At 53.9% G+C, this 21245-nt stretch overlaps 2 protein-coding genes across 2 annotated transcripts; both read left to right on the top strand.

Moving 5' to 3' along the window:
• The first annotated feature begins 4439 nt into the window (after positions 1–4439).
• Positions 4440–7562, top strand: BST2 (bone marrow stromal cell antigen 2). Its single transcript, XM_042928856.1, has 5 exons — positions 4440–5406; positions 6190–6265; positions 6545–6605; positions 6854–6985; positions 7215–7562. The coding sequence occupies exons 1-4, from the start codon at positions 5161–5163 to the stop codon at positions 6972–6974; spliced, it is 504 nt and encodes a 167-aa protein (XP_042784790.1). The 5' UTR covers positions 4440–5160; the 3' UTR covers positions 6975–6985; positions 7215–7562.
• A 7155-nt stretch (positions 7563–14717) lies between these two features.
• On the top strand, positions 14718–18018 carry CCDC194 (coiled-coil domain containing 194). The gene is made up of 4 exons (XM_042927486.1): positions 14718–15041; positions 16125–16221; positions 16628–16760; positions 17326–18018. The coding sequence occupies exons 1-4, from the start codon at positions 14718–14720 to the stop codon at positions 17474–17476; spliced, it is 705 nt and encodes a 234-aa protein (XP_042783420.1). The 3' UTR covers positions 17477–18018.
• Positions 18019–21245: the final 3227 nt, after the last annotated feature.

Raw genomic sequence — 21245 nt, 5'->3', positions numbered from 1 at the left:
CGCTTCCTTTCTCCGCCACCGCGCGGCGTGCCGGTCACACCAGCCAGCATTTTCAGGGCGTCCCCATACTCACATGACAGTCCACAAGCATCTGACATACGAGCCATGCCCCCCCCTCCCCCCAATCCCAAACGGGTCGATGGCCAACTCCGGCTTGTCCCTGCAGGTGCCTCTGTCCCAAGGCCCATTGTTCTGGTCTCCTGGCCGCCTTCTAGCTGTTGTCTCCCCACCTCCGGAGCTGGGGAGCTGCCCGGGTGAGATCTGAAACGGGCCCCAGACCCGGAGGGCAGGGAGGGACCGAAGAAAGAGGCAGGCAGCTCCAGATCCTAGGAAGCAGGTTAAATAAGGAGGAAACTCCCTCATGAGGCTTGTCTGGGGAGGCAGCGGGGTGGGTAACTCTCTTCGCCCGCCCACCAGAATCTTAAGGGTTTCTACAAGAGACCTCAACACGGATACAGATGGATGGGCTCAACAACACCTTGCTCTCTCTCAAGGTTGTGTCCTTGACGTGGTTCCTAATGTGGGAGAAACGGGCAGAAGGTACATGCCAGGGATAGGGGAGGGGGCGAGAAGCCTCCAAGTGCCTGGGTCCGGCTCATTGGTCAACCAACCCGCACATCTTCTCCGTGACCTTCCCCAGTGTGAAACGTGCTTTGAAGGCCAACATTCAGCCCTGGGGCCGAGTGAGAGGCCGGGACTGAGAAGCTGGTGCTGACTGAACCGTGGACCCAGGGCAGTGGCCGCAGCGGGTGGGGGCCACCTCGGAGCCGGCCTGCCCTGTGGCAGAGGAAGGCCTGAGAGCCAGGGACGGGAAGCGGCTGGAAGGACACAGGCGCGTCGGACACGTGGAGAGACGAGCATCCACTCCCTGCAGGAGCAGGAACAGACTGAATTCGGGATTCCTCTTTAGGGAAAGTGAGAGTCAGGGAGACACATATCCCCTGGGACCCAGTAACCACATCCCTGGGAATTCGGTCTAAGGAAAGAACACACTGGATCCACAACTTATCAAAGGATGACACGGACGGACAGACAGACAGGGCAGCGGGGAGGAGTCGAGCGCTGAGCTCAGTGCTTTTCACTTGCGCCTTGCCCCTGTCCTCAGAGCAGCTGGGGACAGCCGCCGTCACAGCCATCCTACAAGCAGGCAGGCCCGGCGGGTGCAGGAGCTGGCCCAGGGCCAAGCGGGCCAAGCCCAGCGGCCTCCCAACCTGTACCAGGAACTGGCCAGGGCTTCTCCTCCGGGGTCGTTCTCTGCAGCAGGGCCGTCCTGGGCGCGGGAGGGCACTGACCAGCATCCCTGCTCTTCACCCACCCGATGCCCGTAGTACCCCTCCACTCAATCCTAATATGAAGTTTGTGACAAGCAAAACTGTCTCCAGGGGCGCCTGGGTGGCTCAGCCAGTTAAGCGTCCTACTGGATTTCGGTTGACAGTTTGTGAGTTCGAGCCCTGCATCTAGCTCTGCACTGACAGGTGGAGCCTGCTTGGGATTCTCTCTCTGTCCCTCCCCTGCTCGTGCTGGCTCGCTCTCTCTTTCAAAATAAAGCAATAAACTTAAGAAAAAACAAAAACAGAAAACTGCAGACAACGCCAAATGTCCCCTGGGGGCAGAACTGCCCCTGAGTGAGGACCCTTAGGCCAGTGCCTTCCTACCAGGCAGGAGAGGACCCACCCAGGGCTATGCACAACTGAAAACACCTCAAAAGTAAGGCATTTAGTCAGCTCAACGAAATACGTGTGTAGTTTAATGAACAGAAATAAAACACCTGAGGGGCCCCTGGGCGGCTCAGTTGGTTAAGTGCCAGACTTCAGCTCAGGTGATGATCTCACAGTTCGTGGGTTCGAGCCCCGCGTTGGCCTCTGTGCTGACCGCTCGGGGCCTGGAGCCTGCTTCGGATTCTGTGTCTCCCTCTCTCTGCCCCTTCCCCACTCAATCTCTGTCTCTCTTTCAAAAATAAAGAAATGTTAAAAAAAATTTTTTTAATAAAAAAAAGAAGTTTGTTTCTTCAGTGTCCCTACATTATCCTGTCAAGATTGAGCACAAAACGTGGCATCTGGGTGGCTCAGTCGGTTGAGGATCCAACTCTTTTTAAATGAAATGTTTTTATTTATTTATTTTGAGAGGGGGGGGAGGGGCAGAGAGAGAAGGAGAGAGAATCCCAAGCAGGCCCTGTGCCACCAGCTCAGACGCGGGGCTTGATGCCAGGAAGCGCAAGATCATGACCTGAGCCACACTGAGAGTCAGATGCTCAAGCGACTGATCCACCCAGGTGCCCCTGAGCATCTGACTCGTGATCTCAGCTCAGGTCTTAATCTCAGGATCGTGAGTTTAAGCCCCATGTTGGGCTCCATGCTGGGTATAGAGGAAGGAAGGAAAGAAGGAAGGAGAGAGAGAAAGAAAGAAAGAAAGAAAGAGGGAGGGAGGAAAAAGAGAAAGAAAAAGAAAGGGAGGGAGGGAGGAAGAGAGGAAGGAAGGAAGGGAAAGAGGGAGGGAGGAAGGAAGGAAAAGAAGAGAGGAGAGAAGAGAAAAAAGAAAAAGAGGGAAGGAGGGAGGGAGGAAGGAAGGAAGGGGGAGGGAGGGAGGAAAAAGAAAGAAAGAAAAAGAAAAGAAAGGGAGGGAGGAAGGAAGAGAGAAAGAGGAAGGGAGGAAGGAAGGAAAAGAGAGGAGAGAAGAGAAAAAAAGAGGGAAGGGGGAAGGAGGGAGGAAAGAAGGAAGAGGGGGAGGGAGGGAGGAAAAAGAAAGAAAAAAAAAAGAAAGGGAGGGAGGAAGGAAGAGAGAGGAAGGAAGGAAGGAAAAGAGAGGAGAGAAGAGAAAAAAGAAAAGAAAAAGGGAAGGGGGGAGGAGGGAGGGAGGGAGGAAGGAAGGAAGGAAGGAAGGAAAAGATTAACCACAAAAAGAAAAAGTCCTGTTTGTGCTTCTCCCTCCTGCCCAGGATGTGGGCTTAGGCATGGGCTGCACACCCTGACTTCCTTCCACAGGGCACCGCACCGAAAGGGGGCAGAGAGTAACTTCACAGTGGAGACACCTGACGGATGCCACCTCAGCCCGGTGGTCAAGGTCAACATCGTAGTGAAAAGTCACGCTGACGGCATGTGCCCTGGACACAGCGCGCCAAGAAGGACACCTCACCTCTGCGGTCCTCCCCCAAACTGTCACCCCTAGGCCAACCGTGGAAAAACACCAGACACATCCCAACTGGGGAGCATCTTACAAAACACCTGACCAGTCCTCAAAACTGTCAAGGTCATCAAGAGCAAGAAAGCCCGCAACTGTTTTTCAGCCCAGAAGAGCCTAAGGAGGTGTGGCGACTAAACGTACCCTGGGGTCCTGGGTCCGAAAGAGGACATTAAGAAAAACTGAGGGAATCTGAATAGCGTATAGACTTTAGTTACTAATAATGTAAGACGTTAGTTATCAGTATTGGTTCATTCATTATAACAGAGGTGCCATAGACCTGGAAGATGTTAAAAGGAGGAGAAACTGGAATTGGAGCATATGGAACATTTTTGTACCGTCTTCACTATTTTCCTGCAAATCCAAAACTATCCTGAGATAAAATGATCCTTAAAAAAAAAAAAAAAAAAAAAAAGTAACAAAGCTAAAATCAGAAAAATGGCAGCCCGTTTCCCCCGGAACGTTAGAGGGAAAAACTTACTGTTTGCCAGGGCCAGGGCCAGAGCAAGGGGAGTAAGGCACTCGCGTCAGCTGCAGAAATTAAGGGCGCACCGAAAGGTTCTAGTATCAGTCACACCCATTTTATAGCTGCAGAAACCGAGGCTGAGAGGAAATCACTTGCCCAGGTCCTACAAGGGCTCTTCACCCACGTCCTCGGCCTCTGACCTGCAGTTGTGGTCCCGAGCCGACCCCAAAGTTTGAAGGCCAGCGCGGGGCAAAGTCAGCTTTGCCAAGGGTCACGTGTTTGCACGTAGGGGCCTGGCCAGGGTGGGAGACCGCTCCTCAAGGCGCTTCAGCAAGATTCCCCCCCGCCCCCATTCTTTGTTATTTGGCTGCTGAGTCCGGCCCCTTCTGAGGCCTCTCCCTAGACCCCCGACACTCCCCGGGCACTTTGGGTTCACCGTATCCCAAATGGACCAGGTTGTCTTTCCTCAGAATGGCCGCATTTCTGTGTTATGCACCTTTCTTCCTGCTCTGCATCCATTGAGCGCCTACTGGACACCAAAGCACTTTGCTAGAAACTCCTCACTGGCCCCTACTGACGAGGCCGCTCCTGTTATTGCCCCACTTTACAGATGACAAAATGGAGGTTCAGAGGGTTTACTTGGCGCCCTGGGATAGAGAGGCAGAATCTAGAAGTCGGAGCCTGTTTCCTGCTGGAGCCAGGACAGGGACCCGGGCGACTTTATTTGTTGGCTGTGGCGGCCCCTGGTGGCCAAGTTGAGAACTGCGGCCTGCGTGGAGGGCGGGGTCGGAGGGTGGGGGGCATCCAGAGCCTCTCTGGGCTTGGGCTTTCATTTTCCCAGCCTCCAGTCCCTCCTCAGACACCCTGCATGGTTTCCTATAGTCCCCTCGGTGGGCCCAGGGACGCTAAGTGAGCCCCGGCTGGGTCATCACGGAGACCCCTAAACACAATATCCAGCCTGTTGGGTCAGAGCCAGGCCCTGCCCCCAGTCTTCCACACACCTCTCAGCCTCAGTTTCTCCGGCTTGAGGCTGAATCAACGGCAGCTTCTGCCTCCTCAGGTCCTGGTACACGTGAACAGCAGGCTGGCATGCACCAGATGCCCCATAACTGCTGCTGTCACCCTCAGTTACCTGCAGGGGAGGTGCAGGAACTTGAGATGGGGTGCCCCAGGCAGCCCTAGCTCTCCGCCCACAGGAACTCAGTCGCGGACACCAAGCCAGAAAAGCTAGATTTTAATTCAGCACAAATAACCCACCTCTTTCCTGGGAAATAGAAACTGAAAGCTGAAACTTCTGCCTGCAAATACCCACTCGAGAGTCTCCAGGTCAAAGGATGCTCTCCAGCCTTTGTCATTGGCCAGGACGGCCGTCATGTTAATAAGGGGGCAGCCTCAGCCAATAGGACGTCCCAGCATCCCCCTAACTCCTGCCCAAACTCACTCATTCAGGGGCAGATCTAGAGGCACCTGCTTTTTACCACTATTGGCCTGTGCCCAGGACTGACTACTCAGAGTCAATGATGCCATGTCGGAGTCTTGTGTGGCAGAGGTGGCTGGGGGGCTTCCTGATCCTGGCGGTGCTGGGTCTGTCCGTGGCCCTGATCATCTGTGCTGTCAAGGCCAACAGCAAAGCCTGCAAGGATGGCCTCCTAGCAGAGGAGGAGTGTCACGGTGTCACCCGCCTCCTGGAGATCCAGCTGACCCAAGCCCGGGAAGGCTTACTGAGGACCGAGGTCCAGGCCGCCACCTGCAACGAGACTGTGGTAAGCTACTGCAGTTCCTGGAGAGGCCCCCGTGCTTGGGTGGTCCCCACCGGTCTAGATGGAGATAAAGACAGACCTTGAAACTGCCCCTGGACCCTCATATAGGGACCTGAGTCCCAATAACCCCCGATCAGGCTTTGGGGACCTCTGAATTCTCTCAGCAGTGCTGGTGTGGGGCAGGGCCTTAAAACTCCTTGGAGCATCCAAATCGGGTGTGTCAGTATCCCCGCTAGGATGTGCAAAAACCTCCAGCCTGCTGTGGGCGGGCTAGAAACTCCTCTCGGCACCAGTCCTGTATAGCAGAGATCCCATCTAGGGGTTGGGATGGGAAGGGGCTCTTTATACATCCACTGAATGAGAGAGAGACTTTGAAACTTTCATTTGGGTCCCTATATGGGGGACCTTGAAACTCCCGCTGACGTCTAACTTGGGCTCAGAAATCCCCCTGTGTTCTGGGCTAGAGGGGACCTCTAAATCTTGGGCAAAAAGAGGTCTAGGAGTTTCTCCTAGGGTTTGGGCATAGGGAGCCTCCAAATTCCCACGTTGGGGGCCTCAAACCCCCTATTTCGAGGATCACATCCTTAGCGGCCCTGGGAGGATGGGAGGTTGTGGCCATACTTGGAGGCGGGAGACTGGGGTGCAGGGAGGATCGGAGGTGAATCTGAAAGGGGTTTGGACCTGGACCCCTCTGAACCTAGGGCCTGGGGAGGGAGTCTGGGGCCCTGGTCAGCAGCCCCCCCTCTAGGCCAGAACCCCAGTCGCTAGCCCTCCCCTCTGTCCCAGGTAACCCTGTTGGCTTCCCTGGAGATGGAGAAGGCCCAGAGCCAGGAGTGGCTCTCGAAAAGGGAGGAGTTTCGGGGTAAGAAAGCACAAGGCTTTCCAAGGAGGCGGATTCGGAGGGATGGGTCAAGTATTGAAGAAGAGGGGAGAGGGAGGGCCCCAGGGTTGGGGTCGCTAGGGAGCTGCCAGAAAAACCCAGTGGAGGGTGTGAAAGGAGGACCCCAGGTTTCCAAGATGGGGTGGCATGGGGGCGGGGCGGAGGCGGTCTTAGGTCCCAGGATGGAGCCGGGTGAAGGACGGTGCCACTGTGCTGACAGGTTCCCCCCCACCCCACCCCGCCGTTTCTCTCCCACCTTAGGAGAGATTGAGGAGTTGAAGCACAAGCTGCAGAACGCTTCGGCGGAGGTGGAAAGACTGAGGTTGGCGCCACGCCCCCCGACCACGCCCCTTCCACCCGCCTGTCCTACCCCCGTCCTACCCCGAGACCCCGGACCCCCTTTGCACGCAAAGTTTGAATCCCATCCTGTCCCTCTGGTCCTACAAGCCCACTCTCCTCCCCACTGACTTGGTGCGGGGGGAGAGGGGAGATTCTGAGGGGCGACGAGGCTAGAGCTGGTGGCAATCAGTCCCGGGCGGTTGCCTGAGTCGTGCCCACATCTTCCCCCAGAAAAGGGACTGAGACCTCGAGCAAGAAAAAGGAAATCGCGTCTGCCAGCTCCTCGGAAGCGCTCAGCCCCTTGGTGGTCTCTGTGCACCTGCTCCTGGCCTTCGTTGCTCTGCTGGCCTGAGGTCCCTGCGGGTAAGAAGGGGGCGGCCTGGGGTAGAAGAAAGCTGGGGACGGAAAGGAGGGAGTCCAGGATGAGCCAGGATTTGGGGAGGCGGCCTGCCTGCACAGAGAGGGGTTTGGGGGAGGGAGAGCTCACTGAGTGGGGAGGAGGCCTGGGGCCCGAGGTGAGGCTTAGGGAGGGGGCGGGGCGTCTTTTGTTCCCCTTCAGTCCACCCTGAGTCCCTCTTCTGATGCCTCTTAGGCCACAGTCTGGACTGGTCCGTTCCTGCTCTGCTTTTCCCTTGGAGGCTTGACCTGACCTGACCGGTTCTGAAGAGGCCACGCTGTGGCACAGTCAGGGAGTCAGGGGAAGGGGGCGCCAGGCAGCAGCTGGAGGTACACGGAGAAGCCTTGAGGTTGGACAAGCAGGGGAGCTGGCCCAGGGCTGCCTCCCCCTCGGGCCTCCCCGCCCCCTCCCCCTTGCAGCGCTGGGCAGGGCAAGGGATGGGGAGACCTGCTTCTTGCTGTCGCGGTTTCTGGAAGCTCACTGTCCTCTGAGGTCTTTGACCTCCTTAAAAAGTAAACACCCCTTCCGGGGAGAAAGACATTGCTCTGAAGTTCTTGGAGTGCCATTGTGTCACCCCACTGCGTCTGGGGCCTGTCCTGCAGGCAAATGTGGACACCCACAGACATCCACACCAAAGCTTCCCTGTTCCAGAATGTTCCCAGGAACCCCTTGGGTTTGGGCAGGCAGCATCCCACCGCCTCCCTGGCCCTCCTCAGTGGGACTGTCTTAAAGGACTGTACACCCTCACCAGCTGTGCGCGGGGCAATCTATTCTTGCTCTCCTATCTACTCTCACTTCCTCACTGGATCTTCCGAGGCGTGTCCCAGTAAGGAAAGCAAGGCTGTGACGGGGGACATCCTTTTGTACTTTCCAATCCCATCCCACAGAAAATTCGGGGCTGGTACTCAAACCTAGATCTGCAGACACACACACGCCAGGTCTTTGTCACAAGGCTCGCCCCCGCCCCAAATTCCTATTCATCCTGCAGTGCCCCACTCTGGGAACCCCTCCTACAGAGAGTCCCTCTGGTTCTTCAACATTGAGAGCTGTTGTCCCGATAGACTCTTCATCTGCTTTCTGGGATCCTCGCAGGCTCTACAAAGCCTTCCTCCTCTGTTACCTCCCTTTCTCCAAGTTCTGCTGGAATCCCAACCGCTGTCCAGGCAGCTTCCTGCCCTTGGCACAGGAGCCAGGACCTTTGTGTCTATCAGCACTGCCGACTTTTGAGCTGGATTGTTCTCTGTGATGCTGGGGGATTTTGAACAACGCCCCTGGCCTCCACCCACCAGATGCCTGTGCCCCTACCCCCGGGCGGCGACGACACAGATTGCCTTCGGGCATTACCAAGTTCCCCGTGGGGGTGCAGACTCCCTTCCTGTGAGAATCTCTGCTCTAGAAGCGGAGATTCTGGTCTTCCTCATCTCTTGTGTCCCCAGCTCACAGGAGGGCTCAGGAGGTTGCTTTATGATGACCAAGTCATTTCACCCGTGTGAAATGAGAAGTCCTTGGATTTGCTCGGGATTTCTCAGCTGCTCGAGCAATCGAAACTCCTGATGCCCAGAAGCAAACCCTTCTCGCGGGACCCGCGGCCTCCCCCCACCTGTTACCGCAGCCCATCGCCGGACGGGCTCACATTCAAGAGACAACTTTTGATTGGAAAGGAATATGAGTCTCGTTCTGGAGGCCGGCCACCTGGGGAGAAGGCCGACTCTTGTCCAAAAGCCAACTCCGAGGTTTCTGCCCGGCCCAGAGATTTTTAAAGGGATTGAGGACACAGTTAATCAGTTAAGGGAGTGCAGGGGACTGTGACAATTCTTAATTATGTGCCATCTCGATGGTGCCAGCCACAGACCTTGCTAGTGTGGTGCTCAGAGGTTGTGCAAGGGATCCTGGTTCCTTGGTGCCCCGTGGGGGGCGGGGGGGAGGGGAGCAGGGGAGGTGCTAGAGGGTTTTGGGTCCTTGGTGCCCAGGGTGGTGCAGAAGCGCTCTGTTCTTTCTGGGAAAGAATGCATGATCTATAAATATACAAAGAAAGGCTTAGTTAATCATTCACATGGGCTCAGCATTCTCTTGCAAAAATTTAATGACTACTAGGGTGGCCTGCGGGCCCACCCACCTCTGTCCTCAACTCCCGCCCCCAGAGCTGCGTTTCATTGATAAAGGGGGACAGGCTTGCCCAACATGATGGACTCAACCTGTTCAGAACATTTCTCCTCCCAAGCCCCTATACCTGTCTGAGTATAAATTTCTCTCCCTCCTAAAGACGCCCCTTTCGGGGTCAAGATGGGCCACTTTGGCAGGAAGACTATTTTGAGTTAAAAAGCAATCAAGCAGCGCCTGGCTGGCTCCATCAGGAGAGCACGCGACTCTTGGCCGCGGGCTCGTGATTTCGAGGGTGATTTCGAGGCCCACGTCAGGCGTAGAGCCTACTTGAAAAAAGAAACTAAAATAAAAAGTAAAAAGCAATCAGGGGCGCCCGGGGGGCTCAGTCAGTTAAGCGTCCAACTTCGACTCGGGCCATGATCTCATGGTTCGTGAGTCCGGGCCCCACGTTGGGCTCTGCGCTGACAGTGCGGGCGCCTGCTTGGGATTCTCTCTCTCTCTCTCTCTCTCTCTCTCTCTGCCCCCCCCCCCCACTTGCGCTCTCGCTCTCAAAAGAAATAAAGAGACTTTAAAAATAAATAAATAATAAAAAGCAATCAAAGCCCAGCAGATTCAGGAAAAGCTCTGTCCTCCCCACCTCCCCCCCCCCCCCACCCCCGCAACTGCCTAAAAATAATTTAAATAGAGGACCCGCTCCAGGAAGAGAGCTATCACCACAGATGAAAACATCATACTGCGAACTGGATGCGGTAGACAAGAACTGAGCAAGGCCTCTTTGACCCGAAATCCTCTGTGTCCCATTGTTTCTGAGTGGCCCAGTGCCGGAAGCCAAGCTATCCAACCAGCCTGATGGCAGGGCCCGGGCGGTGGACGGATCGGGACTGCACGGCGGCCCACGCACAGTGAAGCTTCTTGTACTCCCGCTTTTTATGTAATTTGGCCTTAGCGTTGGTCAGGGCAGCCCCCCCTACCAATGAAAGTACCTGGGGATTTGTCAGTTGGGGAATTGCCCGCGACTCGCCACACCGCCCCCCCCCCCCCCCGGAAAAGAACCATTGGGGGAAACAAGATTCCGCAGGGAAATTATGCCGCCCCACATCCAGCCCTTGCCACCCCCTATAAAGACTCCTCTGCCTGGGGCGCCTGGGTGGCTCAGTCGGTTGGACGTCTGACTTCAGCTCGGGTCACGATCTCGCGGTCTGTGAGTTCGAGCCCCGCGTCGGGCTCTGGGCTGATGGCCCGGAGCCTGGAGCCTGGTTCCGATTCTGTGTCTCCCTCTCTCTCTCTGCCCCTCCCCCGTTCATACTCTGTCTCTCTCTCTGTCTCAAAAATAAATAAACGTTAAAAAAAAAAAATTAAAAAAAAAAAAAAAAAAGACTCCTCTGCCTAAAGGAAGGATAGCCTCCTACACTTCCCAGCCAAGGAGGGGGACAAATGGGTTCGAAATCCCCACTCCGGCGACAAAGGAATGTATCTGTGGATACAAGTTACTCCAACCCCTAGGCCCACTTGGCCCCCAGGAGGCATTCCAGGTGATAGAAGGACCTGGTGGGTTGAGGTACAGAATGGTTCATTAGTTCCTAGGTATACGTTGTCTCTCTGGGAGCGTATAAGGCGTGGGTTCCCGGGGCCCTCTTGGCTCCCTCCCGGCACCCCAGACCAAAGCGAATACTTCTGTTCCTTGTACCGCCATGGTTCAAAGGAACAATCAAGAAGTCATGTCCTTGTAAACGCTCCATTTGACGAGCTAAATGACCTTTGAGTGTCGAGAGCTAGATGACCTTTCGTGAAAACGGCAAAGCAAATGCTTTAGAGACCGTAGATAAGCGTAGATACATAATGAAAGCAGTATGAAGAAATCAACCAGTAAGCAAAGGGCAGGAGGGAACGTTACAAGAAAATAATCATGACGCTCCCTAACGGGTGATTGCACAAAGGGACGTTTCTAGAATTAGGTCACGCCGAGAAACAGAGAACGCGCGCTACACGAAAATCGCTAACAAACATAATGCCACGTTCGCCACAATAAAGCGGCCAGTCTAACACGCTGCCGTTGTCTGCATCCATTTGTTATTTTCGCTGACGCCGTTCATCCTTCGGGAACCCCTGCACCTGCTGGGGCTGGACCCCGGCAGCCCAGCACGTATTTGTCTAGTAAACGTTCACTCTTTTTCATCTTCCTGTGACTTGTGTTCCTTCCCTTTGAAGTCCCAGACCCCTACCCTCCTCCTCTCTTCAGTTTAGAGTGACTTCTATACCCGGGGCGCCAGGGTGGCTCAGTCACTTAAAAGTCCAACTCTTGATTGGGTCTTAACTCAGTCAGTTAAGGGTCCAACCCAGCTCAGATTGTAATCTCACAGGTTCGCGAGTTCGAGCCCAGAGTCAGGCTCCGTTCTGACAGCGCGGAGCCTGCTGGAAACTCTCTCTCTCTCTCTCTCTCTGTCCACCTCCCCGCTCTCCCTCCCTCTCTCAAATAAATAAACAAACTTAAAAAAAAAAAAGGCATAGAATGACATAAATACCTGATTTTGCCTGGCTTTGGAATTTCCCTGTCTGTGTGGATTCCCCATATGTATGAAATTAAACTTTATGTTCTCTTGTTATTCTGTCTCGTGTCAGTTTGATTCTTAGTCTGGCTAGAAAAGATGTAGAAGGGGACAGGAAATTCTTACTCCCTGATACCCCCCTTTTTTCCCTCACTGGCTGTGACTCAGTGGGGCCTTGGAAAGTCAGTCTTGCAAGTCTGTGGGGTTCCGGCTCCAGCAGGAATCTCCCAGTGGTCAGCGGCTGCTGTGTGACCCTGCCCTGCGACCGGGCCTCTCTGGGCTCTGGTTTCTTTCATGGGGAATGGGGGCAACGGGGAAGGGAGGACACTGAGCTTCTAGTTCACAGTCTCCACTCAGCTCACATTTCACATTTACTGCATGACTACTGTGTGCCAGGCCCTCGCAGTGACAGTGATAAGGGCGCGCGTGGCCTTTGCTTTTAGGAGCTCACCCAGTCCGGTGGCGGAGGTGATGTGGTTTTTGGAGTGGTGAGCGTCGGAGCTGAACGGCCAAGAAAGAACTCTTGAAGACGTCTTTGGTGCAAAAAGGGGATCTCATTAAAGCACAGGGACAGGACCCGCGGGCAGAAAGAGCCCGCACTGGGGTCGTGAGGAGTGGCTGATTATATACTATGGAGTGGGGGGAGGTAAAGGCAAAAGAGAGTCCTTTAAAAGGACTTTCACAGGCTAACGAGGGCTTTTTTCTTTTTTAATTTGGAGAGAGAGAGAGAGACAGAAACCCAAGCAGGTTATTCTGAGCTGTCAGTGCAGAGCCCCATGTGGGGCTTGAACTCATGAGCTATGAGATCATGACCTGAGCTGAAACCAAGAGGTGACTGCCCAACCGACTGAGCTCCCCAGGGCCCCCCAAAGAGGACTCTTAAGATTCCAGAGGCCTTGCTATTGTCAGGCTGAGGTTGTTTTTCCTCTAGTAAGGCATTAACATTAAGACAGTAGGAAGTTCCTGGAGAAATGTTTCACTCTGAATTTGCCTCAAGTATTTGTCAATGGGCTGCAGGTTATAAGGAAACTCAATTTTATTTACCATTTCCTTCCTGCCTTTGTTCCCCACCTCGCTATGGAGGAGAGGGTGGTGTTGGGGATCCAGGAAACGGAGTCTACAGTCTACGGGTTTCTGGAGATTAGGCTGTTGATAAGATTGCCTTTTTCTTGTAATTCACTAAGACATCTGTAAACCGATGGGGACTCCCGTCCTGCAGGACTGTGATCTCTAGCAGTTCACCATCAGGTTTTCCCATTCCTCTGTTCTTGGGCAACCAGGGGTGCCCGAGGAATGTCACCCGTGTCCCACCCTGGGTTGTGGGGGGGGGGGGGGGAGGGCGGTTTGCAGAGTGTCAGCGTGCCTTATGCTCCCTCATCAGCTGGGAATCGAACACCTAAAATGTACAATTACAAGAAGAGCAGAGACAGTCGAAAGGGGCCTGAGTTAGTGATGAGGAGGAAGGATCAGGTACTCCTGGCTGCCTTAAAGCGAAGAGAAAGAGAAAGCCTGATGGTTAACTGCTAGAGATCTCAGTCCTGCAGGGCGGGAGTCCACATCTGTTTACAGATGTCTTAGTGAATTACAAGAAACAGGCAATCTTATCAACAGCCTAATCTCCAGAAACCCATAGACTGTAGACTCCGTTTCCTGGAGCCCCAACACCACCCTCCCCTCCATAGCGAGGTGGGGAACAAAGGCAGGAAGGAAATGGTAAATAAAATTCAGTTTCCTTATAACCTGCAGCCCATTGACATACTAGAGGCAGGCAGAGTAAAACATTTCTACAGAATCCCTCTGTCTTCATGTTAATGCCTTACTAGAGGAAAAAACAACCTCAGCTTGACAATAGCCAGGCCTGTGGTATCTTGGGAGCCCTCTTTAAGCACGTGGAAGTCATTCTAGGTGTGTTAGGAAAACGCCGTTTATTTACTGTTTAGTAAAACTTCAGTCGTGAGACCCTTCAGATGTATATCAGGGGCCATATGCTAGGAGTACGATTGCCAGCATAGACTTGGGGGCTAAGGATATAGGAGGTTTGCAAAGGAATGTTTATGGGTTTAAGGAGACTCACAGGATCCTGGGGGGTCAGGATAATGTTAAGTCAAGATTCTCTTTTGCCCCCAGCAAAGTGTCATCATCGAGGCAGCTGAGCTCCTAGAGGAAGGTCACTCTGCCTGTTTCAAGGACTCGCCGACGGGCCGCAGGCAGTAAGGGAATTTAATTTTTCATTTGCCTTAGTTTCCCACATCACCGTGGCAAGCACTTAAACCCCCCCTTACATCTTGATGAGGGTGATTTTAGGGCTCCAGGAAATGGAGTCTATAGGCTTCTGGAGATTAGGCTGTGGATAAGACTGCCTTTTTCTTGCGGTTTATTAAGTTCCCCACAAACTGAAGGAGACACCTGTCCTGCATGGCTGTGATGTCTATAAGTCAACCACTCGTTTTTCTTTCCTTTCCTTTGTTCTTGGGCTCGAGGTAAACGGGGTTGGAGCTGATTTACAGTGTCAGATCGCCCCCTGGCTGCCTAGTGGAGAAAGGGGCTGGGAGTTGGGACCCATCCCCTCCAGTGTCTCACCCTCTCTGGCCCTCGCAGCCAGTCCCAGAAAGTGTGGCAGCTTGAGCCAGGCAGACCTCCGTCGGTCGTGTAGCCTCGCGTCTTTCAGCCTCAGTTTTTCCACGAAAAAACCCTTGCCGTGGGCCCCGCATGCAAATGGGCGCTTTGTGAGGATGGGCTCTCATGGTTTCCACTAAGCCTGATGGGGCAGGAGCCAGAGCACCCCCACTTCAGTGGGGGAGACTGAGGATGAGAGGACAGCACGTGCTGTGCTGGGCACATGCGATGCAGAGGCAGAACTGGAACCCAGGACCCCCAGTCCGGTCCTGGGCGCACGGGTAGCCTAGGCTGGCCCCTGGCAGGGGTCCAGCCCCTCCCAACGCACTCGGGAAGCCACGGCCGGGCAGGGCGGAGCCGTGGGTGTCCCTGGCGCCCCAAGGTGCCAATTAAATGCTCGTGGCTGTCTGGGGCCAGAGCTGTGGACGGAGGCATGGCCGAGCTGGGCCCAGAGCCGGGACGCGCCTGGCGGGTGCTAGCCCTGTGCGGGGCTGCGGTGTTCCTGGCGGCCGCGGCAGCCGGCGGGGCCCTGCTGGCCTGGAATCTGGCCTCCTCGGCCTCCCGGGGACCTCGCTGCCCGGAGGCAGGTGCCAACGCCACGGCGCCCCCCAGGGACCTGGCGCCAGAGGTCGAGGAGCTGCGGCGCCAGCTGGCAGAGGCTACCCAACGCCAGGAGGCCCTGGCCAGACAGCTGAACCAGGCCAACCGTGTCCGTCGGGAGCTGGAGGAGGCACTAAGGGCCTGTGAGGGCCGCCAGGTAGGCGGGCAGGGTGGGAGACTGGGGAATCCAGAATCGGGGGAGAGGGCCTGCACACACAACCCCAGGGTTGCCCCCCACCCCCACCCCATGCATTCGTCTCCCTAATTCTTCAACCGAGAGTGGCACCGTCACCCCTTCCAAATCCTACTGGTTCCCCCTTAAGTCTCCCTGCTGACCAAGGAGGCCCCATGATTCTCTGCCATTTGCCTAGTAAATGGTGGTGGCTAGAAGCCCCAGACCCCTGAGTCCACCTGGGGAGACCCTGTGCTAACCCTCCCCCTGGGTGCCCACTCAACCTCCCCCAGCCAGTGTCCAGCAGCCCTATTTCCAGAGAGGGACATTCATGTCACCTGTAATTAGGAGGCTAAAGTTGGCCTCTTGGGGGAGGTACTGGCCAGGTCCTCCCTTTTCCTCCAGCCACCCCTTCACAAACTCTTTCTTAACCCTTCCCAGCCCTGGGCCTTGCAAAAGAACCATTCTCAAAGTCCCAATCTTTCATTTGCTACTGTGGATCTCTGGGTACCAGGCCCAGCAGGGGCTGGGCAGTGTGAGTTTTAGAAATCAAAACAGACCTCCACCCTTTACCTGCCTGCCTGAGGGAAGGGCCCCAAGCCGCCGAGGTCAAGCGCAGCCTGCTCTGGGTTCAAATTCTGGCTCTGCCCCTCAGTGGAAGATGTTCTGAGGAGGCCAGCCAGGCCAGTTGTTTCGAAGAACGTCTCACAGAGGTGAGGAAGCATACTCCAGAAACCCAGTCATTGTCAACCACCGGATTGGCTTGTGTTGGTTTGAAACCGCAGGGAGCCTAGATGCAGCTGGGACTGGGACCGCAGAGCTAAACGGTTTCCACATTCGGTGGCTTCAGGTGGGGGGGGGGGGGAGCGGTGGGCCCCGGGCAGAGCAGCAGTCACCACTCGGAACCCCAGGCCACTTCTGTTTTACAACCACAGGAGTCCCAAAGGGCATTGCAAGTAATGTCAGGGAACGGAGTCACCAGGGTCAGTTCAGTCCTCCCCAGAAAGAGGGGAGACTTCACTTCTCTCGTGGCACCCCGCCCCTCCTTACTTCCTCTCCACTCCCCAGAGCCGGCTTCAGACCCAACTGATGACCCTGAAGACTGAGATCGAGGAGGCGAAGGCACAGGGGACCCAGATGGGGGCTGAGAACGGGGCGCTCACAGGTGTGTTGGGGCGCAAGCGGTGGCCAGGGCTAAGGGGGGAGGGGCCTAAAAGGTTCCTAGTTATGCAGATGACATGCACAAGTGCAAACGTAATGTAAACGACATGCAAATAAACGCGAAAACTTACGAGGGAAACGCACGTCACACTCACAAAGGCCACGCAAATGTCAGAAACACAACGCAAATGCAACCAAATACGCAAACGCCACTTACACGACTCCCAAAAGCAACACAAGCCTATGAAAAGCTCTGCAAATGACACGTAAAGGTCATGCAAGCAGCGCACACACTTAATTCAAATAAGGCAAAGCTGCAAATAGTATGCAGACTGTAAAAAACTCCCAACGTCGGCGTTAGGCGGGCGGGAGCGAGGTCTCGGACCTGACCCGGCTCCCTGGACCCGCAGAAGCGCTGGCGCGCTGGGAGGCGGCGGCCACGGAGTCTGCGCGGCGGCTGGACGAGGCACAGCAGCGCGCACGCGCGGCCGAGGCCGAGGGCGAAGCTTGCGCGGCCCGGGAGGCGGCGCTGCGCGAACGCGCGTGAGTGAAGGGCGGGGCCGGGGGCGGTGGACGGGCGCGGCGCGTGGCCAATGGCTGCGCAAGACTTCGTTCTTTCGGCCCAGCGTCGCCTGGTGGGGAAGGAGGGGAAGGGTCCCCGGGGATGGAGCAGCAGCCTGGCCGTGTGGGCGGGGCCTTGGGGTGTTGCGTGACAAGAAGGTCAAAGACGGGATCCTGGAGTTGGAACCTAGGGGTGGTCAAGGATGTAGGCTGTCTGGGGGCTGGACTCCCCAGGCTGGGGCCGGCACTCCGGAGGCATGAGTCCCTGGGGTCTGGCGCGCATAGAGGAAGGGCGAGGAGCGGAAGAGAAGGACGCGAGTAAAAGGAAGTACCGAGGGAGAGGAGGGGGGTTCTGGAGGCTGAGCTCCTGGAAAAGGGGATGGGAGGCCCTGGGGAGGGGTCCCAGGAATGGCTGGGGGTGGAGAAAGGTTAGGGGAGCTGGGGATCTCTTGGGAGTGGGGTTCTCAGGAAAGATGGAAGAGTACTGGGGGGAGGGTCTCGGGGGCGGGGATCCAGGTGCTGATGGACCCTCCCCACTTCCTGTCAGTAAAGCCCTGGAAGCCGAGATGGGCCCCCAGCGCAGAGTGCCGCACCCCCGATCCCGCTCCGGGTCCCGACCGCGACCCAGCCCCCGCTCACGTTCTCGCCCAAGAACTTCGGGGGGCTGCCGGCGGCCGGCGCGGCGCGCTCGAGGGTGAGTCGGCCCCTAGCAGGATGAGGGCCGAGGCCAGGAGGGCACACAATGTGGCGGCCCTGCTGGGACCCATATAGAGGTGTCCACGCTGGATGAGATGCCCAGTCGACAGCCATCAACGCTCAGCTTTGGACCCAGGAGCCACTCTGAACGGAATCTACAGAAAGGAGACTCGACTCTCTCTCCCCAACCAACTAATGCTTTTTTTACAGATGGGGAAACTAAGGCCCATTCGATGACCCAACGAGATAGTGCTGATTTGGGACTTCAGTCCCTTCTGATGACAGTGTTGCTTCATCCCACAGGCATGAAGAGTTAGGGTCCAGCCCTGGCTCAGGAGTGACCTGGAAGGGTCACTTCTCCTCTCTGGGCCTCAGTTTACCTTGTCTGTGTATCGAGTGATTAGAATCATGTTTGGCGAGCCAGCCTATCCCTGACAACACAGACCGACCAAGATGGCACAATGGGAAAACTACAGCCCCCTCTAGCTATGAGGAGGGTACAGAAGTCCCAAATGGAATTTTAGCAAAAGAGAATTAAGTACCACATTTTTAAAATACATCACAACGAAGGGGCCTTATACCTGAGACGCAGGGATGGCTCAATATTCAGAAGTCTGCTAATAAGATTTACCATGGTGATGGATCAAACGAGAAAAGTTCTGAAAAGGCCTCAAAATGAGGGCGAACGTGAGGATGACCACTGTGGAGTATTTAATATTGTTCTGGAGGTACTAGCCAACGCACTTAGAGAAGAAAAAGAAAGAAGAGGTATGGATAGAAGAGTGGTAGGGAAATTACAGTTTGGATCGTAGGTAAGCCCTGTTCACATAGGTCAAAAATAATAGAAATACCAACAATTCCATATGGCTCAATTTCACATTAATTTTGTCTTTTACCTTATATTCGACATACCTTCAGACTTACAGAAAAACTGGAGGATTAGTACAAAGAATTCCTGGATATTCTTTATCCAGATTCCACAAACATGAGTTGCCACCTTTGCTTTATTCTTCTTCCTCTCTCTGAACCTCTTCTGAAAAACACACAGAAATGATGTCTCATTACCCATAACAGTTGAGTATGCATTTCCTAAAAACAAGGACATTCTCCCACATAATCACAGTACAATGATGAACATCAGGAAATGGACATTGATAAAACACTATTATCTAATCTACAGACTTTAATCAGACTTTGCCAACTGTTCTCATAATGTCCTTTATAACAAAAGAATATCCTGGCTCACACGTTGTATTTGTCAGGTCTTCTAGCTCTTTTAATCTGGAACATTTCTCAGTATGTCTTTGCCTTTTATGACGTCGGCGTTTTTTAAAGGCCCGAGGCAGTCATTTTCTGGTGTCCTAATTTGGGCTTCTGTGACGTTTCTGTAAGATTAGTTTCAGGTTGGCATTTCGGGCAGGAAAGCCTTGGAAGCAATTTAACATAATTTTACCTGCTGGCAGTGTGGTTTTATATAGAGAAAACCCAAGAGAACTAACTGAAACTTTCTTAGATCTATTTCATATAGTTATTTATCTCCAGGAATAAACTAATTTCCTTCTTGTGTAAAGAGCTCTTATCAATTAATTTTTCAAAAAACAGCTCAGTAGAAAAATGGGCAAAGAATACAGACAGTCATTTCATAGAAATATGCAAAAAAAAAAAAAAAAAAAGCGACCAACCTCTTTCCTAGAAAAGAATTGCAAATTGAAATGACAAGGTGGTACCACTTTCTACCCATTAGTCTGGCAAAAATGAAAACGAGCAAATCACAAAGTACCATGTGCTGGCACTGCTGTGGAGAAGCAAGTAATCCCACGTGGTGCTAGGGAGAGAGCCCGGTGGTACAACCACTTGGAAGGGCAATCTTCTAGAACCTTTCAAAAGTAAAAGTGTATACATCCTTTGACCCATCAATTCCCCTTCTAGAAATTTTTCTACAACCCTATTTACATGGGTACAAAATTATGGACCAGGGGCACCTGGCCGGCTCGGTCTGTAGACCACACTCCTGATCTACAGGTCATGAGTTCAAGCCCCAGGTTGGGTGCAGAGCCTACTTATAAATAAATAAATAAATAAATAAATTAGATTGATGGACAAAATACAATGCAGAACCCTGGGTTGGATCCTGGCACAGAAAAACACTTAGTGAGAAGGTCAAATAAAGTCTTGAGTATAATCATTTTAATGCACTAGAGTTAATTTCTTAGTTTGGACAAATAAAATTTGGATGCCATGGTGTCAAAGAACTTGGCCATGGAAGAAGTTCAGTGACGGCTGTTCAGGGGCTCTGTACTATCTCTGCAACTGTTCTGTAAATCTAAAATTATTCCAAAAGAAAAGGTTTACTTTTTAAAAAGAGACTAAGGGGGCGGGGGGGACGAGGACATTTGTTGTCACATTCTTGGTCATTGTTAAAAATTGGAAACAACCTCAATGTCTTCCGGCTGGTGACTGTTATAAATGAGTGTCCATCCATCCATAGAGTGGAATACTATGCACTCTTTAAGGTGACAAAGCAAATCTCCTCCGAGATACATTAATGTAAAAAGCAGGAGAGTGATAATTGGTGTGCATTTTTCAAAATGCAGGGACGAAGAGAATTTTACCCAAATAACTCTGAAGGAAACACTGGTCACCGACTTTGGGGCAGGTAGTACCTGCTGAGAGTTATGAGCGAGGGGGCTAGGGGGCTGGGCTGGGGTGGAGGGCTGGGGGGGGGGGGGACAGTCTCTTGTTTCTCTGTATGCCCTTTTGTAAAGTTTGCATTTAAAAAATTTTTTTAATGTTTATTTTTATTTTTGAGACAGAGGGAGCCGGGGGGGGGGGGGGGGGGCAGAGAGAGAGAGGGAGACACAGAATCTGAAACAGGCTCCAGGCTCAGCACAGAGCCCGATGCGGGGCTGGAACCCACGAACCGTGAGATGATCATGACCTGAGCCGAAGTCGGACGCCTAACCGACTGAGCCACCCAGGCGCCCCCTGTAAAGTTTGCATTTTGAAAACCATGCACCTGTATGACATTTAAAATGATTAAAATTTGTTTTAAAAAATTCCTAAGAGGCTGGTAATTGAGGGCGGTAGAAGCCCTCGGAACTCTTTCCCCCACCTCATCCAGCCCTGCTCATTACCCCCACTACCACCCTGGGGTTTAGAGGTACCGGATCTGGGGCTTTGCCTGGGAGGGGCCCACGTGGAGGGGGAATTGGAGGGTCAACTCCCAAGGAGGAGGTGCGGCTGAGGGGAGGAAGGTCTAATCGCTTAGTTCTGCTGACAGCCACCAGGGGTCGCCCCAACTTGCTCACCCGATTGCTGCCCTTGAAGGCTTCAGCTGGAGAGGTTAAGGGTGGTTCTGAAAGCTGCCCTCACCCCACCCCCAACTCTGGCGTCAATCCGGAAGTGTGCAGGAAGTGGCTTCTTCTGGAGTCCAGCAGAGCTGGAGAGCAGGAGACTGATCTTGCTTTGTCTGACTTAAGACCCCTTCACTGGGTCGCTGTGGGATCCAAGGGTAAAAGGGCTGGGCTCAGGGGTGTAAATGGGGCATAAAACATCATTATTACCAACTTACTCTGTGGTCTTCATCTTGGCCCTACCACCAGACCCCTGAAAATCAGTTTCGGGGAGGGAGGGAAATAGGGAGCCAAGGCAGGTGTGTGAGCAGGAATGGCAGTTAGATCTGGTGTCAGAAAGAATTGGGAAGAAAGAGAGGACACAGACTGAGCGAGGGCTTTGAACCTCCAGGGTGTAGGTGAGGTTTGAGGGTGACCT

This window comes from Panthera leo, chromosome A2 (assembly GCF_018350215.1).
Source record: "Panthera leo isolate Ple1 chromosome A2, P.leo_Ple1_pat1.1, whole genome shotgun sequence".
NCBI lineage: Eukaryota > Metazoa > Chordata > Mammalia > Carnivora > Felidae > Panthera > Panthera leo.
This window is presented reverse-complemented; position numbering and strand designations above follow the sequence as displayed.

Excerpts from the sequence above, each read along its gene's own strand:
- CCDC194 (XM_042927486.1), top strand. The coding sequence starts at position 14,718 with ATGGCCGAGCTGGGCCCAGAGCCGGGACGCGCCTGGCGGGTGCTAGCC. Across the intron at positions 15,042-16,124 it reads GGGCCTGTGAGGGCCGCCAG|AGCCGGCTTCAGACCCAACT; the intron begins GTAGGCGGGCAG and ends TCCACTCCCCAG. Across the intron at positions 16,222-16,627 it reads TGAGAACGGGGCGCTCACAG|AAGCGCTGGCGCGCTGGGAG; the intron begins GTGTGTTGGGGC and ends CTGGACCCGCAG.
- BST2 (XM_042928856.1), top strand. The coding sequence starts at position 5,161 with ATGATGCCATGTCGGAGTCTTGTGTGGCAGAGGTGGCTGGGGGGCTTC. Across the intron at positions 5,407-6,189 it reads CCACCTGCAACGAGACTGTG|GTAACCCTGTTGGCTTCCCT; the intron begins GTAAGCTACTGC and ends CCTCTGTCCCAG. Across the intron at positions 6,606-6,853 it reads GCGGAGGTGGAAAGACTGAG|AAAAGGGACTGAGACCTCGA; the intron begins GTTGGCGCCACG and ends ATCTTCCCCCAG.